Here is a 19,725-nt window from a genome sequence, read left to right on the forward strand (position 1 = left end):
TGCAGTGTGTTAAGTTGAAGTGACAACCTAATTCACGCTAGCGAGATTTTGAATATTGATTTCTCACTCTTCATAGGCTATTTGCCTCATTTCTCATTTTTCTCCCTTTCTTGGAAAAGGCTTTGACTAATGCAGATTTAGTAAACCCCATTGTACGCGATCTCATCGCTGGCTTAATCACATTTGTCAAATGCTTTTCCTGCTGAACCTGGCCTGTTTTATTAATTCAAATGCTCATAAGTTGTTGGTTTATTAGCAATGAATTATAGTTTATGACTATAACATAACGCTTTTGATTTTGATAATGCTTAATTAATGATTAATGCTTTCCTCTTCTGAAACTTATCAACATTATAGGAACAACCATTTTCTATGACTGTTGATATTTTAAGTTGATTTATAAGCACAGTGTTTACGGATTAATTTAATTATAACATTTATTGTCCTGGGACTTCACAAACACAATCACTATTCTGAAATTTTAATTTCATTTAATAGTTCATTGATGCTTGTCTGCCCTATCTCAATAACAGTTATTGATTAATTTTAAATAAACACTTTTGATCAAATTTAATGACATCAGTAATACCTCGCATTCCCCATCATCATTGATTTTGAAATTGATTTGTTCTCATAACTGATTTGCAGGAATGCTTGCTGATTAATTAAATCATAATTGCGTTTATGACTTTGATGACAACCTCATTGAGTGTTAGCCTTAACCAACATTATTGCTATTTGGAAATTTTTTCCTTTTTCTATAGCAATTATTGATTGATTTAACTATAGCAGCTCTTAATCAAGGTTATTGATAAGATTCATATTTCTGAATCATTTCATGTCATTACTAATTTGAATTAGTTTAAATTAATTTGCAATCAATTTTTTAATTTATTTATTATCCTTCAGGTATTAAATTGCCTCACAGGACAGTGCTCCCCCTGGTGTTTGGTTGATGCAATGAGACAGTGTTGCCTGTAGGTGGCTACAACTGAACTCAAGTCATCGTTAAACCCAGCATACCAGAGCTGTAGCCTTCGATTAGCCAAACCCTGAAGGAAATATAGGATTTTCCTGTCTACTTATGCTAATTAGTTATCTTGATAACACAAGAAACCAACCCCTTTTGATGTATTGACTCAACAGTGCCACCACTCTGTCAACTTTGTAATTTGTAAACTTGCTCCACTTTCTATTTTTTCTTTTGACTGTCTTTTTCCGAGTTGACTACCATTACCTTTTTGAGACTGTACCTGTGTGAATCATGAAAGCAGAGAACCTTAGAAACAGTTAACAGATGTTGTGAAACCTAAACATTTCGTGTTAAAATGATCTGACTCTCTCTTTACCCTTTCTCGCCATAGGACGCTACCCAATCAAGGACGAAACGAGTCAACCAGAAGACAGGTGTTTTCAAATTTGATTTGAGATTCGCATCCAAAAGTGGTCTACTTGGTGTATGGTGTCAATTCTGATGAGTAAGAAACCAATACTGTCATTGTTATTGTACTTTCTTTCACAGCGGAGGAAATTTAATAACAATCACAGTCCTGTGTTTAGAGCTCCCCATGTCCAACTTCCAGCAGAGAAGCATCCTTTCACCTCATGCTTGACAAAAGCTAAAGGAATTGTTCTCTCTAGGAACCTGGAAGTAGCCATTTATCACTCTACTCCTTGTCAGTCTTCTTCTCTTCCTCTGTTCTCTAGCTGTCCTAACTGTGTGTGGCTGTTTCTCAATATGCGTTCTTCAGCGGTCTTGCGTCCTCGTGTTCTCGTGCAACGTCATCATCAGCTGCCTAAGTTCAGTTCCAATACTCAAGACCGCAAGTACGGAGGACGCGTGAAACTTCCCGGATGTGTTCTTGATATCGAGGACGCACCGATGCAGACTTCAGCAGCGAGCTCGCTCTGGAAGTCCCAGAAGTCATTGCGACTTGAGGTGGGAAGCGCAGCATTTAATTTAGATTTATTATTAAAGTTCAGAGATATCACTTATTTACCTCAGGAGTTTCCCTAAATGAAACGGTGTAAGTAAACATTAACATGAACATCTTAATAAAGGAATAAACACATTAAGGGTGTTTGTTTGATGAAATTCGTATTAAAATGTGTTTTATTTATATTGTGCAGACTATATTTATAATGTTTTTATGCAAAGTATATATTTTGAAGAGGGGGGAAACAATAAATCGTTGTATGAAGGCTGTAATGTTTAAATAATTTCCATTTAAAACGCGTGAAGGTCACATGACCATCAGGAAGAACGCAGCATCCCATTCCACAAAGGACGCGTTCTCTGCCCTCGCGCTCTCCTGAGTTCGTTCTTCCGAGGACACCTGGCAAGACCGCACTCTACAAGAACGCAAGTCCATTCTCTGCGTTCTTGGAATTGAGAAACAGCCTGTGTGTGTTTACTGACTGTCCCCACAGAGACTACAAGTTAGATGCACGCCCCCTAGAGGATCACAGTCACAGAGAACAACACCCACCTGTTTATTCCTCACTCAACAGTAGCTCACACCTGACATTACACACTGACACTTTTTGTTTGCCATTTGTTTTTGTTTTCCTTTTGTTCTCTTTTCTCTCTTTCTTTCTCTCCCCTAGGTCTGTGTCAGTGTCGGTTATAGGTCTTCCCCTTCACCCCCACAAACATGGCTCGCCCTAAAGACCCTGTTGGCCATGTTGGATCACAGGTACTTTGAGTCACGTCCTCATTGCCACCCTCAAGCTAAGTGACAGGCATTTCGCCCAGCTCCAGCACAAGCTGACGCATGTGCAGACCCGCATCAACCAGCTAGAACTGGAGGCTAAGGAACGAACGGAACAGCCAGATGAGACTGATCAAGCTGCCAAAGAGGAGATCGATAAACTTCAAGAAACTCTAGTTGCCACTACCCAAGAAATGGAGCAAGCCAACGCCGACCATGCTGATGTCGCTAACAAGCTTGAGTATGTCGAACAGCTACTGGAAGAGGTAAATGTTGACTCTCAAGACAAGGACAGCAAAATCAAAGCCCTCGAAACTCACCTAAGTGAAGCCAGACAAGAGGTCAGACGACTAACACAGCAGCTGGACTACATCAAAGAAGAGTCCAACAGCATTAAAGATGAACTCAAGCATGCATATGAACTGACACACAACGAGAAAGCTGAGGGGTCACTGCCAAAACCCTCACCATCTCCTTCTGTTCCAGACAGCCACGTATCACTATGTGGCCTGGACCTCAGAGACCTTGACAAGCTAGTCAAGAACCTGGGCAAGTTCACGCCGAATTGGCCAGGTAGCCAAGATGTTAACGCCTATCTGCAAGACATTGACTTTCACCTGGAAATGAGACCCAATGTCACTGACAAAGATAGACTGTATTTGCTCCGAGCAACCTCCAGCCCTGAAGTGCGCAGCTTCCTGGACCATCAGCCGGCTCACACAAAGACTGACTACCTCCTGCTCCAAGAAGCCCTCATCAGAGAGTTTGATGACATCGAGTCTGAACAAGGACTTGTAGTTGCCCTGGAGACGAAACAAGGTCACCATGAGTCTTCTCAAGCCTACTACAGCAGACTCAGACGAACCCACTTCGGCACCCGCAATGAACCTGAGATGGAAGAGGACCTGAACTTCAAAATCCTCTTCCTGAGAAACCTCCATCCTGGGGTTCTTGCATGCCCCCACACCATGAACACTCAGCAATTACGAGATTTGGCACACAAAGCCTACGTCAAACAAAAGACGGCTTCAGAGAAGATTGCCAAAATCCCTGCTGATTATGACTTCAGCACTCATAGTCAAGATCTGGCCCTTGAGGATGCCCAAGGCCCAGACAATGCTAAACTACCTCCCAGTGAGTGGAATGTGTTGTCTTACAACAGACAACGAGACTGTCATGCTGATACCAGACCCAAACAGTGGAACTGTCGCTGGAAAGGACTGTCTGGACGACAACACTCACCTGAACGTCACCGGGAGAGACCGTGGAACAGGTCCACCTCATTTGCAAACCAAAAGGGGACAAGCTCGTGGGAATCAAGTGGTACTTCCAAGATAAAGCAACACCACCTTGACGCAACCAGCCCAAGAGGTCAACGAAAGAACTCACAAAGATTCCACGCTGATCAAGCTCCAACTGAATCCCCACAAGGGAAAACCTCACCATGTTTTGACACTCAAGAACTGATGAAAATGATCCTGAAAGAGTTCTTCCAACAAAGGGAAGAGGATCGGAAGTGGGAAAGGAAAGGAAAACCTGATTCTGCCTGACAAGCAATGACCTCACTAAACAGCACCTCTTCACCTCACTTACAGAGAACTGTAAGCACCATAACTTCAAAGACTCAATAGACTGTACCTGAACACCAGAGTTAGACGCTAACTCAACACCTGATGCCTCAGGTCACCACTGCATCACACAAGCACTTGTGGATGAAACCCTTCCAATTCCTAAGAGTGCTGTCTTGATCGTTTGCCACGCCGCTGAACCCAGAATCAATCCAAATCCTACCTGTGCCATGCCAACTCCAGTCCCTCAACTCCAAGTGACCAGGAAAGGGAAGGAACCAACCTGCTGACACAGACCCACTATCCTAAACTCTTATTTTAACGCTAACCTGTTTTTGTCATTTGTGCCATTTTAGGAAGACACCTAGCCCTAACTATGTTTCCTAAACCCAATACATGCACTCTCTCAAAGACGTCATCGAAGCGAGTCACCACCCAATCAGGAGCACCGTGTTTCCCCAAGGCCAGCCGGCGAAGGAGATTCGACTTCAGCAAAAAAGAATCTTCAGGATCCGATTAATTGAAATGAGCTAGTAAAACCCCTGATCAATATTAAAACGTAGGTTGATCCCCTACAGTGGATTTCTGATCTGAATTAGTCTAACCTGTACAATTATACATACAAAAAGCAGTGGCAATGATTCGGTTGTTAGATTTGTTTATGGATCTTGAACAACGCACCAGCTTAAATGTAAGCACCATTTTTGTGTTTGTACGCAGTCTCTTCTCTGTAGGCACCATGCAGGATTCAAAATGGCCATTTGCGTTAGGTATCTAGTTACCCTTTTAGTCATAACAGTTAATCTGGATGACAATGAAGGAAGTTTATGACATGCAAACACAACTTTAAAAGGTTTTCACAGCTACTGTGTTTCATCCAACAAACATTGCTCCCAACTTGAAGTGAGACCTTCAAAGACAACCCAGATGGGACTTGAACCCACAACACCCAACTCCAGAGGCTGATGCCCTATCCTTTAGGCCACTGGGCCATGTTACCAAGTTTTTGTCATGGAGCTCTTGTATGCCCTCAACAAGATGCCAACGCATGAAAAACTGCACTTTGGGATCTCGATGCCAGTTTGCATTCCATCAAATAAGATGTTTGCAATTAATGGACAAACATTTTCTTTGTGTAATCATCCACATTCGTGTTTCATTGGTCCTGGGGTATGGTTTGAGACTGGTCTTGAGTTTCAAATTCCAGACAAGGCCACTCTCATTAACATGAAATCACAACCTTTCTGCAGCTATTTTCTTGTTTGCATTTCATCATCATCCACCTAACATGAGACCATTATTTGAAAGCCACCGGGTACTTGAATTCAAGATCTCCATTACCAGAGCGTAACGTGATTGGATAATTCACGCAAGATTGGATGAATCTTAATTGAAGTGTGCAGCAAGTCTGAGAATTTGAAGCGAACTATTGACCTTGGATCATCACACATAAGCTTTGAGGAGACATGTCAGGATTTTTTCCATACAATTTATATATAACCCAACAAACACAACCCAAATGGGACTTAAACAAACAATCTCCAGGTTTGAAGGCTGATTTCTTATCCATTAGGCCACTGGGCCAATACTAGCGTTTGCCATATCTGTTGTATGGCTCAGGAAGTTCTTATAATTCAGAAAACAGCACTTTAGGATTCCTATACCGTATTGCATTCAGACGATCTGGTGTGTATACCTAATGACAAAACAGATTCTCTAAAGAGTTTTCCATTGTCATGTCTTTTTGACCTAAGGGTATGAACCTAGCTTTTTGAAGGTCAACTGGATTGTGCTGCATAGCCAACTTAATAAGAACTGCATCAAAGACAACCCAGGTGGGACTTGAACCCACAATCCCCAGCTTCGAAGACTGGTGCCTTATCCATTAGGCCACTGGGCTGTTTTTACTGCCTGTGAACTATAATACGCCTCCAGGGAGTTGCTGACGCACATAACAAAAAACAACTTGAACAAAAAGTATATTGGACCGGTTTCACAGAATTTTTTTGTGGCACCGCCAAACAGACAAAAAAGTAGCATGTTATAGGATTTCTTTGAAGGAATTCAATTAGAATTTTGATCATATTTTGGAACCATTGCTATAGGATTGTTTTATAGTACAATACATAAAAATCCTTTTGGATAATTTCTACAGTATTTCAATGAGATCCAATTTATATCTTAATTAAGATATGCTTTTCTAATGGCTCTCTTAGCCTATTATACAATAGTTTTGAATGTATTATGCTGTTTGCTAAAGCTCACCTTCATATACTTGAGTGTACAGTATTACTGCACAAATTTCCAAAGAAACATGTCTATACCAAAAACATATACAATGTCGCTAGACCAAACTGTGGGCTGGCCCACTCGAAACAGAAGTTCACTTTGGGCCCATAGCAAGTCCACACAAAGTGGAGTGTATATAGCCACAATGGGCGAAGTATAGGTATACTATCTGAATCAGAAGTATGTCCTGTGAGCATGCTCTGTGGGCATTTAGTAATTAACAAAATAGTAAGGTCCCACTAATACTAAGTTGAGTCCAGGCACAAAATGTGCCTATAAGGTCTCAGTAAAGCACTTTTATGCAGGGCCATTGTGGCTTTAACACAAAACAAAACTAGTTCACTTCTACTATGTAGCAAAAAAGCACAATATCACTTCAAATGCATAATTACATATTTTGAAAGCATAAAGTAAAATATAAAGACAACATGGACTATTTTTCAAAGGTTTGGGACAAAACTGCTTTAGTTTATAAAAATGCAGATATAAAAGTAACCTATAAAAATAATTATTCCTTTTTAATATGTTAGCTTTTCCAGTTGAATATGTTAAAATATAATTTATTCCAATGATGTTAAAGCTGCATTTGAGGCATTTGTGTCCTACATAAAATAATTTGAGACAAAACAACAAAACATAAAAAAATATACTTAGTTAAAAGAAGAACTAAGTAAGATTTTCATTTGTGTATTTTAATAATAATAATAATAATTCGTTACATTTATATAGCGCTTTTCTGGGCACTCAAAGCGCTTTACACAATGGGGGGGAATCTCCTCATCCACCACCAGTGTGCAGCATCCACCTGGATGACGCGACGGCAGCCATTTTGCGCCAGACCGCACACCACACACCAGCTGATTGGTGGAGAGGAGACAGAGTGATGATATGCCAATCATGATATGGGGAGGGTTAGGAGGCCATGATGGACAGAGGCCAGTGGGCAGATTTGGCCAGGATGCCGGGGTTAAACCCCTACTCTTTTTCGAAGGACATCCTGGGATTTTTAACAACCACAGAGAGTCAGGACCTCAGTTTAACGTCTCATCCGAAAGACGGCGCTCACTGAGCAGTATAGAGTCCCCGTCACTATACTGGGGCATTAGGACCCACACAGACCGCAGGTTGGGCGCCCCCTGCTGGCCTCACTAACACCACTCACTACAATTTTATCTACCAATTGTACCTTAAAGGGTCACGAAACTCCAAAACACATTTTTTGAGCTGTTGACAGTCATATATGTGTCCCACACTGCTAAAAACACTATTAGGACACAAATATTTCACTAAAAAGTGTAAATTGGTTGTTTTTGCGTTATTTCAAGCAAATTTGTACTTCCGGTTTGAAACTAATTTTTGAAGCTGCGTCTCAACCATGAGATAATAGCGTGTATTCCAGCGTGCAGACTGGATGTCTGTGCCAGAGTGAGTCTTATTACGTCTTACAGAGCGGCTCGAAGGACATCTTTTGCATTCAGAGCTGCTTTCGTGAAGAGATCATCGGCAACACTGCTCGAAGTTTACCATGGAGGTGAAAATGAAGCTCCATGACCAGGAATTGAACCCGGGCCACAGCGGTAAGAGCGCTAAGTCCTAACCACAAGACCACCAGGGAAGGCCTGGCTAAAGGTTGCCCTCTAGCCTAGCTGTGGGCCTCCACCCAGGTGTGCTGCAGCTGCTCTGACAAAAATTACTCTAACGTTTGCAACCTCCTCCTGGAGAAGAGAAAGTCTCAGAGCCTGGTTCACAGTTCTTCTACAGAGGGACTGTCACATGCTCTGTGTAAAAGCATCCTATCGACACCACAACTTGCCATGACAACAAAGCACAGCATGCGTTGAAGGAACTCCATGTTTACCGGGCCATGTCCTCTTTCCAAACAGCATGCTAATGGCCACTCCTTGCACAGTGTGTGCCAGTGGCGCAATGGATAACGTGTCTGACAACTGATCAGAAGATTCTAGATTCAACTTTTGGCTGGCTCGTTTAGGATTTATTGCTCTCAGTCAGTGTACTGCAGTTGCAGTTTGCCCCTGCCAGAGTTGTTTGGTTCTACTTTGGAGTGGATCAAGTTTCTGGGGCTGCCAGCACATAGCCTGTGGGGTGCTCCCCTGGGTTCAAAGTCTGCCCCAACTGCTCTCATGTCTTGGTCCTGTACATCCCTCAGGACTTTCAGAAGAAACCAGTACAGCCACTCTCCTGGGAAGACAGCAGTGACAGCTTGTAGACCAAAATGTTTGCTGTGAGGCTAAGGCGTTCTACTGCAGCACAGATACACATTCGGAAAGCCAACAAGATTCAAAAACAAAGTACCAACCTAAAACAAGATTGCAGTCAAAATGACCACCTCAGACAAGTGTGAGCAATGTTTCAGTCTCTGTTATATGTCGGCAAATATGTCACACAGTGCAGACTGGGCCAGTGGTGCATACTGTGTATGAGAGAGTGCGTAAGTGTATGAGTGGCACTTGTGCAAGCGGAGCAGGGATGTGCCAGCGATCAGAATGAACTGGAGTTTGTGCCAAGACTGGCTTTCCAAAGTGGCAGTTCCCAAATGGTCTAGCGGTTAGGATTCCTGGTTTTCACCCAGGCGGCCAGGGTTCGACTCCCGCTATGGGAAGGCTTGAGTGCTTTTGCATCTGTCCTTTTTGGCCAGCGGTCGGACTGCAGCTACCTTATACGATGTGGTTGTGGAACTGCCCCGTAAGCCTTCGATAGCTCAGTTGGTAGAGAGGAGGACTGTAGGTGGGATGATGGCAATCCTTAGGTCGCAAGTTTGACTCCGGCTCGAAGGACATCTTTTGCGCTCAGAGCCGCTTTCTTGCCTTCGCCAAATGAGTTCACCACTGCTCAAAGTTCAGCATGGAGGTGAAAAGGAAGTTCCCTGACCGGGAATCGAACCCGGGCCGCGGCAGTGAGAGCGCCAAATCCTAACCATTAGACCACCAGGGAAGGTCTGGCTGAAGGTTGCCCTCAAGTCTAGCTGTGGGCCTCCACCCAGGTGTGCTGCAGCTGCTCTGACAAAAATAACTCTACCGTTTGCAACCTCCTCCTGGGGAAGAGAAAGTCAAAGAGCCTGGATCACAGTTCTTCTTGGGAGGGACTGTCACATGCTCGGTGTAAGAGCATCCTATCGACACCACAACTTGCCATGACAACAAAGCACAGCATGCGTTGAAGGAACTCCATGTTCACATGGACTGGGCCAGTGGCGCAATGGATAACGCGTCTGACTAAGGATCAGAAGATTCTAGGTTCGACTCCTGGCTGGCTCGTTCAGGAATTTTTTGCGTTGCTCTCAGTGCAGTGCAGTCGCGGTTTGCCCCTGCCGGAGTTGTTCGGTTCTACTCTGGAGTGAATCGAGTTTCTGGGGCAGCCAGCACAGAGCCTGTGGCCACTCTCATGGGAAGACGGCAGTGACAGCTTGTAGACCAAAATGTTTGCTGTGAGGCTAAGGCGTTCTACTTGGCCCCTAATAATTCCTTACATTTATATAGCGCTTTTCTGGGCACTCAAAGCACTTTACACAATGGGGGGGTTCTCCTCCACCACTTCACCAGTGTGTAGCATCCACCTGGATGACACGACGCCAGCCATTTTGCGCCAGCCCACACATGATGAAGCCAATTGAATATGGCCATGATGGACAGAGACCTAACATCTTAAAACGGTGTTCACTGAGCAGTATAGCGTCCCCGTCACTCAAACACACAGACCAAAGGTTGGGCGCCCCCTGCTGGCCTCACTAACACTACTTCCGGCAGCAACCTATCTTTCCCATGTGGTCTCCCATTCAGGTACTGACCGGGAACAGCCCTGTTTAGCTTCAGTGGGCGGCCATGTGAGAGTTGTAGAGAGCTAGCTGCCGGGTGGTAATGGAGTTAATGTGATTGTCTGTTGTGGTGAAGGAGCTGAGACGAAAGGTAATCTAAGTACCTACTGTCACCCATGGTCATGACTGAAAGGACAAAATCTCAGATACAACCGGACACATTTTACAAAGTGTTATGACCCGCTTGTTTGAGTCGCAGCACAAAAGAGAGATGAACCAACAAAATAACCTGAATGCAAATGATTTATTATAAAATGTAACTCATAGAACAATCAATCAATGCAACCAACAAATGTCTAGGGATACTAATGAAGATAAAGAACTTAGGATATAATCACAACAACACGTTAACTACATGATATAAGTAATGCAAAACAAAACCATAAGGTTAAATAATCAATGAGATGGGAGGTCTTGACATGAGGACTCCTGAGTAGCTAACACAACTACTTTTATATATCCATTGATGAGTAATGCAGGCATCCAGTCACGATTTACCACATACTCCAACCTGGATTTCTCATTCAGGGAATCAGACAGATAACATCATCCAACACAACACTAGCTACATGAACACACTGGAGAGTGGATAACAGATGAGATTTCAAGCCGCAGAGGTGCTGTTTGCCAGATGTTTATGAAACTGTTCTTCTCTCAGCTGCCATCATTGTTTACATAAATGCGAGGAGCGCGAGACATTTACAACCCCATCTACTGCAGTGTAGGAAAACAGTATACCGTTACTCAGCCTTTTCAAACATTATTCAGACATGAAACATCCTGTGAGAAAATGTTTTGCTGCATTCATTTCATGTGTGCAACTTTTTGTCCATGTGTTTTTTAAGCTGCTGCGAATGAGCGAAACTCTGTAGACACTGATCAGATCTGTACGTTTCTCTCCAGTGTGAATCCTCTTTTGTGTTTTCAGATGTGTTAACTGATTAAACCTCTTGTCACAGTTTGAACAATTGTACGGTCTCTCCAGTGTGAATCGCTTGGTGCAGTTTTTGGAGCTGATATAAAAGTCTTCTCACACTCAAAGCACATATACTCTTTCACACCAGAGTGGACCTTCATGTGTTTATTAAGGTTTTCTGATTGGTTTAAGCTTTTCCCACACCGAGTACATGTGAATGGTTTCTCTCCAGTGTGGAAGTCAATGGGCATAAAAGTCCAGTGTGACCGCAGCTTAAGTGCAAGTGAATGGTTTCTCCCCAGTGTGGATCCTCATGTGGTGATTAAGGGATGATGATTTGCTGAAATTCTTCCCACACTGAGTGCATGAGAATGGTTTTTCTCCAGTGTGGATCCTCATGTGGTGATTAAGGTGAGATGAGCGTCTGAAACTCTTCCCACACTGAGTGCATGTGAATGGTTTCTCTCCAGTGTGGATCCTCATATGTTGTTTAAGAGATGATGAGCGTCTCAAACTCTTCCCACACTGAGTGCATGAGAATGGTTTTTCTCCAGTGTGGATCCTCATGTGGTGATTAAGGAGAGATGAGCGACTGAAACTCTTCCCACACTGAGTGCATGTGAATGGTTTCTCTCCAGTGTGGATCCTCATGTGTAGATTAAGTTGTGATGATTGTATGAAACTCTTCCCACACTGAGTGCATGTGAATGGTTTCTCTCCAGTGTGGATCCTTATGTGGTGATTAAGAGATGATGATTGGCTGAAACTCTTCCCACACTGAGTGCATGTGAATGGTTTCTCTCCAGTGTGGATCCTTATGTGGTGATTAAGAGATGATGAGTTTCTGAAACTCTTCCCACACTGAGTGCATGTGAATGGTTTCTCTCCAGTGTGGATCATCATGTGTTTATTAAGGTGAGATGAGCAACTGAAACTCTTCCCACACTGGGAGCATGCGGATGGTTTCTCTCCAGCGTGGATCATCATGTGGTAATTAAGGGATGATGAGTAGCTGAAACTCTTCCCACACTGAGTGCATGAGAATGGTTTCTCTCCAGTGTGGTTCCTCATGTGTTTATTAAGGTGAGATGAGCAACTGAAACTCTTCCCACACTGGGAGCATGCGGATGGTTTCTCTCCAGCGTGGATCCTCATGTGTTGATTAAGGGATGATGATTTGCTGAAACTCTTCCCACACTGAGTGCATGTGACCAGTTTCTCTCCAGTGTGGATCCTCATGTGAATCGTAAGATCGCCTTTTCTTCCAAAATTCCTTCCACATTGAGTGCAGGTGAAACGATTTTCGTCTCTTTTTTTCAAAATACCATTGGTCTGTAAATTAGTTTTTTCCTCAATTTTGACATCATGTTCCTCTTCTTTACTCCCCTCATTCTCTTCAATTAGCTCTAAAAAAAAAAAAAAAAAAAAAAAACAGTTTTCATTAAGTCTTAAAAATCTTATCAAAAGCGTAAAGGTGAAAAGACACAGGAAATATTGGCTACACACTGTAATTTTGATGCACATTAAATGTAAAATAAATCAGATCATATTTTGTTCAGTCCATTAACGTGTACACATTTAAGCAGATTCAATTCATCTTCATCTATTGCTTTTACAATTTCAATTGTGCTGAAGCCACTTAACTTAGAAGTTCTAGTAAATTGAAACTGTGTCAGTCCAGTTTTCAGAGTTTCTCTTAAAAGTCATTTTGGTCATATTGATAAGACACAGATTTGAATGTAAGTGGCCTATTTTTATTTGTATATATTCAGAATTACAACAAAATGTTTTTCTAAAATTTGTTAAGCAGACAGGGAATACTTATTCATTCTGTGCCTGACTGGTAAACGCATTGGAAAAAAAAAAAGTTCTGAGGTAACAGTTGAACAAACAGCTGAATATTTGTCTCGCAAACATGAGACATACCTGTACAGCATCTGCATAAAGACTGAAATATGCACCTTTCCCCTTGTGTGCTGTTGGGTCATTTTCATCCATTCTGGGTTGATTTTGTGGATTAATTTGGTCAAAACTTTGTGTTTTAGAAAACGGATTGATATTTGGAAACATCTTATTTTGACATAATCTAGCATCTATGCATCTAGCATATTATTTTATAGCTATATTCTACTGTAACATGCTACGTCAGTTAGCAATAAATTATAAATCGACTTTCTTATAAATATACCTAAGATGGCTGGAAGTACACATGTAAACCATTTATGGGCGCAGTCGTGTAAATGATCAGTTGAAGCCTTTTAATATTTACTCAGATCTTATTTTCATCCAACAGCAATAGCTGGATGCCTTCATCCATATTAGGGATTTCCTGGAATGTTCTGCTACTTTTGTGAGGCATATATGGAATTTCTGCTCAAGTTTAAATGAAACAGGCATTACATGCATTTAAAGTGCTACAATGCCCACATAAACCTATTTTGAGGAAAACTGAAAAAAAAATCATTTTCTTCTTAAGAAATAATTTTTTGTACCATTTTTGATACAATTGTTGTTACATTAAAAAATAGTAGCCTATTGAACATCAATATATAGCAAGGTAATGAAGTTAGAAATTCCAGTATCCGGACAACATTACACCTTAGTTAAAAATTCTGTCCAAAAGAACATGCTTGCAGCTTCGTATCACATCGAATAACAACTCACACTATAAAATAAATTATATTTTCAGATTTGAAGACAATTACATTTTCAAAAAACAAACAGAAACTGCAAATCAGGAGGAGATCGGAGGCTCAAGAGGTATGATATGGCTCATAACAGACTAGTAAATGAGAAGTGGGTTAATTTATAAATGTTTTTTCTTTTTTGATGTTACGAGTTACGCTGGATCTAATCTCACTATATTTGCTAAAAGTGATATTTAATTCATCTTGTTCTCTATATCTAACGTAGGGCTGGACAATTATATAATATCAATATATCACAATAGATTTTTTTTCAATAGCGGTGATATGATTTTTAAACCCATTTACGATATTTTGTTATATTATACGATATTTTGACCTGAATACAGATATAGAGGAACAAGCTTCCACAAGTAAGAATCCAGACAAAGTAGTTGATGTGGACGTTATTCGGCTTTTTAAGTTCCGATAAACCTTTTGTTTCGGCGCTCTGCAAACTGCGGGAGAGCGATGCCGACTAGCATCGGAAACACATCAAATAGGTTCATAAAAGTTTAAGTCAACCTGTCGCCTCACCATCCACCTTCCCGATACCAAACACAGATGGCTATGAGGCACAATGTAGGGTTTTGCATGTCTACACTTGAATATACAACTATAAATTTCTCGCATATAAACATATACTATGTTCAAAACAAGTATGACACTTGCACATATATAAACCTACTGCATGCATACACCCACATACACAGACATATAAACTCGATCCTTACATAAACTTGATCCTTGGATAAACACCCAAATTAACACACACACACACACACACATACACACATACATACACACACACACACACACACACACACACACACTCACACACATTTGATTAATAGAAGTATTAAATCTGTTAAATAATGAAAATGTGTTATACAAAATATTAGTTCATATAAATAGACAATATAAAAAAATAGAACTATTTTATGTTAAATCTTTTAACTTAATTAGGTATTTACATACACAAAAATAGTCAGAAAGAACCCTTAAAGGACGTTTAAGATAAAAAGCAACCACAACTTTAAATATACTCAAACAACTCTTTTCCTTTGCAAATATTAATGTAGCCTATACTCTTTTTGATTTGCTCTTTAATTATAATTATTATTCTTTTTCTATTTTTTTTACGATGTGGATTTTGGTATTATTTTGACCAGAAATAATAAACTGCCGAAAACAGTCAAACTACTTGCTCTACAAACAGGTGTGTTCATGACAAATATACAAATATACAAATATACAAACAAATAAAAATAATTAAATGAGAAAATATGACTTTGCGACATCAAGCAGCATTAGGCATGGGCCAGTATAAGATTCTGACAGTATGATATCCTAAAATATATTTTCTTCTGAGACACTTTTAAAATATTTTTGAGCAGTAAACATGTCAGGCTAAATAATTGAAATGAATCACAGATTTCTTTACGATTGAAAACAGCCTCTTTGGTCTTTACTGCAGGAGATACTGTTGTCCTAAAAAACAAAACATTAAAAAAAAAAACTTACATATACTGTAGGAACGGTGCAGCAGGAAATGTTGGCGATTTTAAAACCTTGACTTTTCCAAACTGCGGTAAACCTTGAATATAGTTATTGCCCCATGCCTCAGCAGCATTAAACTGATATTTAGGATCTAAAAATTTATTCTTTAAAAAAGTCTCAAGCAAAAAGATTCCAATGGCGCCGCCTGTTGGTGCATGATGAATATGGTCTATATTCTGCGACTGTAAAATATTTTATAACAATTAATTATTCTAGTGTCCATTTCTTTCAGGATGCTCAATATTGGGGGCATCCACATTTTTGACATACTGTAAAATAGGGTTTCTGCAGGTTTTACAAAGTTAAATTTAAGACTTTATGATATTTTTAAGACCATTATGAATGAAATTTTAGACTCATAAAGGGCTAAAGGCTACAGAACTTTTCAAATGGCCCAGATAGAAAAGATTTTTATTTGCCCCATCAAAATAAAATTTATTTTTAAAACTAAAAAATGAACAAATGTTTTTAAAGTTTTAAAAACTATAACAAACTAAATCTATGCACAACAATCTGTCCAGGTTGATATCCACAGCAGTAAATACATGGAGCACGTTTAAACAAATGTTATTGTGAGTAAAATAATTAAACCATTATGATAAATAGAGTTAAAATGACCTTTTTGAATAAAAAGTTGAAAGTTTTATTAAGTTGAATTGTTGGTGATTGAATAGGTTTTGGCCAGATTGGGTAGAAAAACATAAACAAAAGAAAATAAAGACTTAAAATAAAAATATACTTAAAAAATAAAGACTAAAAGATACACAATACAGCACAACATTTCAGTAAATTTAAGACTTTTTAAGGCCTAAAATGTTAAGTCTTTTATGAGAATACTGTAGGTCAAATATCGTCAGCTTAGTTAAACCTTTTATTAATTTATTGTTTTTATTTATTTTATAAAGCACTAAGGATGCTTTACAAACAGTAAAAGAACAAGAAAAGCAATAACCTTAAGAAGGTAGAGAAAATGGGAGACTAAAAACACATAAAAGACAAAAGACATGAGAACAAGTGAAGAAAGAAACTCATTCTGTCTTTTAATGAGTGCTTATGTGCATTTATGAGAACTAGGCAGCACACTCAGGGCTGCAAGATGGATTTAATTTAGTATTCTTATTATTAAAATATATCTGAATGAGGATCAAATGACTGCGTCGGTCTTTGAGAATAAAAGTCAACCTTTTTGTTCCTGCAGATCTTCCTGTTTGACTGTGAATGTTTCTTCAATCTTCACATCTTCACTCTCCTCTTTAATAAACGCCATCTTTATAACAGTGTGGAGATCAGTCGATTCAGCAGGAGTTTTTCTCTGAGTTTGGACACTTTATCCTGTTTAAAATTAACAAAACAATAAAAATGTCCCGTTTAAAATAAATTAAACAATGAACAGATACAAAATAACTTATCTTAACACTTGCTTAAACAGTTTCTTTTAATTATCAAAAAAAGAAATCAGGTAAAACATTTTTTTAAAAATAGAGGTAAAATCGGTTTTATATTCGCACATTCGGACTTTCCCCTTAATGATATAATTTCATTGAAGTATAACTTAAAGTAACTATAAAGTACAACATTGTTCACAGTCAAATAAACAGTGTTAATGTTGTTTTCAAGTCACACTTGCATGCTAATTCCGATCAAATATTTAAAGTAACATGGTAAACAATATATAGACTGCTAAATAAACGAATGTGTGAATATAAAACCAACTTTAACTCTTATCAGAAAAGTTTGAGAAACCCTGCTTTAAAACACTATTACACTCTTTTCGGTTTCAAACAATAGCCCTCTGCTACTGAGAATAAAATAGTACTACGTTGTATAAAGGGCTTAAATATTATTGTCCAAAGCAGGTACATAATTTAGCATCGGATAAAAAAAATCTGAAACTTTAATTAAATCGGGTTATATCCGTAAACGTTTAAAAACACAAACCTTTCTCCAGTTGAATCACAGCGCTGAAGCGGCGCCGCCTGATGACGTCACACGTCACGACAAAATAAAAGTCTGTTTTGTTTCGCTTTTTTGCCACTTACTGTTGCAGTCATGACTTATTTATACATTTCTCCCATGTTTTTCACTTTATAATATTTCTGCTCTCTCTTTCTCTCTCTCACACACATTACACATTTTAGGAGCTTTTTTGGCATGACAAATAACTGTACATTTGTATTGTCAAAGCAGTGCAGCGTCGCTGTGTACAAACAAGACAGTGAAAAAAGGGCAGTAGTGCAAACAAATATGGATATAAAATATAATACAGAGAAAACACAGAAATAAATAAAATAAAAATAGATTAATGAAATTAAAAATAAATTAATAAAAATAAAAAGATTAATAAAAAATATTTAAAATATAGATTAGATTTCTCTCTCACACACACAAACACACACTTCAGTATTTAAAGTTGATCAAAAAATTTTAATCTAAACATTTTAAGCCAATTTTGAGAAACTTTTTTTAATCCAGTTCATGATGACTTGCATGTCTACTACACATTACTTCCTATTAATATCTGAGTCCAAATCTCATCCTCATAATTATGTCCTCTTCTTTTCTATTTCTACAACTTCATAGGCCTATATAGGGTTTCTTATTGTTTTATATAAATTGTCGTCTCTTATAATCTGTTCCACGTTTCCTGCCATTCTTTAGCAATCTTCAGTGATAATATTAAATTTACGAAAGCATTAAAGGGGTAGTTTTACATAAAAATTACAATTCTGACATTTTTTTCATCCTCTACTTGTTCCAAACCTGTGTAAGTTTCTTCTGCTGAATGGAAATGAAGAGAATAGGCTACAGGGTCAAAAGGCAGCCACTATATGGTTCAACAGCGCCTACTTTGGGCATGGCTGCTTTTTTCAACATTTTCTGGCACACAAAATGTTCTCAGAACTCGATTACAACTTAACCACTAAAGTCACAGTCAAAGTCAATGTTTTTGGTTCCTTTTCTGGACTTTTGAGCATCTCGGGACTCTTGCTGTGTATGACAGATGAAGGAGCTCTCAGATTTCATCTAAAGTGTCTTCATTTGCATTCTGAAGATGACCAAAGTTCTCAGGGGATTAAAACAACAGGTAGAGGGACAATCATTCTCGAGTGCCTAGTGTACACTATAACACGCATTCCACCACTGCTGATATACAGCCACATTGCACTGCTTTATTTATTTATTTATTTATTTATTTATTTTTATTGCAATAACAACAGGCCATTACAACAAATAGAAATACAAAAACTGATAGCACTGATACTTGTGATGATATTGCCAGGTAGGAGGCGACGTTCGCGCGACCTTGCACAACGTTCCCTGAAAGTTCCCTAAAGGTAATAAAAATCCAGAACCTTTACAGAACATTAGGGACGTTCTTAAAACGTTCTCTTTTAGTCATAAAATAACGTTACCAGTATGACTTAAGGAGGACATTCTGTTTTGGCCATTCTATGGTCACATAATAACGATACAAAGAGAACCTTTCTAACATTTACAGAACGTTTTCACATGGTCTTTTTTTAGTCATATAATAACGTTATGAATATGACTTTAGGAGGACGTTCTGTTTTGGTCCTGCTATGGTCACTTAATAACGTTACAAAGAGAACTTTTTTAACATTAACAGAACGTATCTACATAGTCCTCCTTTAGTCATATAATAACGTTTCGAACAATGACTGTAAAAAATATGGACGACGCGACAGCCCTTTTTCCCATTGAACGCCTTGAGGGCAAAACGCCTGCTTGACGGGCACAAACTGTCGCAAAAGACTGCTGAAATTGGAGCCTTGACATGCGCAGAAGGATTGTCTGATGGAGCCAGAGGAGGAGCCGCGAAAATGAGCAGAGCCGAGCTTCCAACCAAACGCTTTATGTAAAATCAACTACGCCCCCCGAACTTCTCAGCATGCGTTTGCTGTCATATCAACACAAATGGATGTAATAACGTTAACAAATATGAGGGTTTTATATATTCAATCGCGCCAGCTCCAGGCCGCAGCGCATAACTTACTCGCGGCGTCGCGGGCTGATTCCGGCTCGCATGCGGCAGCGCCTGCTCGCTCGGCCGCCGCATCTGGCTCGATTGACTCGGACTGGAATCGGGCAGTGAGTCCAGGCATCCGGAGTAGGTCCAGCAGAGGTAACATTAGTCAGTCTGAGC

General features: G+C 39.6%; 1 protein-coding gene and 3 non-coding genes across 5 annotated transcripts; 1 reads left to right on the forward strand and 3 right to left on the reverse strand.

Moving 5' to 3' along the window:
• Positions 1-6,106: 6,106 nt before the first annotated feature.
• Positions 6,107-6,179, reverse strand: trnar-ucg (transfer RNA arginine (anticodon UCG)). The gene has a single exon. It is a non-coding gene; the product is annotated as a tRNA-Arg (tRNA).
• Positions 6,180-9,448: 3,269 nt separating this feature from the next.
• On the reverse strand, positions 9,449-9,520 carry trnae-cuc (transfer RNA glutamic acid (anticodon CUC)). Its single transcript has one exon. It is a non-coding gene; the product is annotated as a tRNA-Glu (tRNA).
• Positions 9,521-9,770: 250 nt separating this feature from the next.
• On the forward strand, positions 9,771-9,843 carry trnal-aag (transfer RNA leucine (anticodon AAG)). The gene has a single exon. It is a non-coding gene; the product is annotated as a tRNA-Leu (tRNA).
• A 782-nt stretch (positions 9,844-10,625) lies between these two features.
• LOC110439612 (uncharacterized) lies at positions 10,626-17,541 on the reverse strand. 2 transcript variants are annotated; one of them, XM_073948665.1, is made up of 4 exons: positions 17,499-17,541; positions 16,743-16,892; positions 11,626-12,722; positions 11,315-11,555 (listed from the first exon to the last, which is right to left on the reverse strand). In XM_073948665.1, the coding sequence occupies exons 2-4, from the start codon at positions 16,825-16,827 to the stop codon at positions 11,334-11,336; spliced, it is 1,404 nt and encodes a 467-aa protein (XP_073804766.1). In that variant the 5' UTR covers positions 16,828-16,892; positions 17,499-17,541; the 3' UTR covers positions 11,315-11,333. The 2 variants fall into 2 exon arrangements, with proteins under 2 accessions (XP_068076435.1, XP_073804766.1); XM_068220334.2 differs by having other exon boundaries at positions 10,626-12,722.
• Between the last annotated feature and the right edge of the window lie 2,184 nt (positions 17,542-19,725).

Source organism: Danio rerio, chromosome 4 (genome assembly GCF_049306965.1).
Source record: "Danio rerio strain Tuebingen ecotype United States chromosome 4, GRCz12tu, whole genome shotgun sequence".
Lineage (NCBI taxonomy): Eukaryota > Metazoa > Chordata > Actinopteri > Cypriniformes > Danionidae > Danio > Danio rerio.

Coding starts and splice junctions, on each gene's coding strand:
- LOC110439612 (XM_073948665.1), bottom strand. CDS start 16,827: ATGGCGTTTATTAAAGAGGAGAGTGAAGATGTGAAGATTGAAGAAACA. Junction 12,723..16,742: donor AGATCTGCAGGAACAAAAAG/GTTGACTTTTAT, acceptor TTTTTTTTTTAG/AGCTAATTGAAGAGAATGAG. Junction 11,556..11,625: donor CCCTTAATCACCACATGAGG/ATCCACACTGGG, acceptor ATGCCCATTGAC/TTCCACACTGGAGAGAAACC.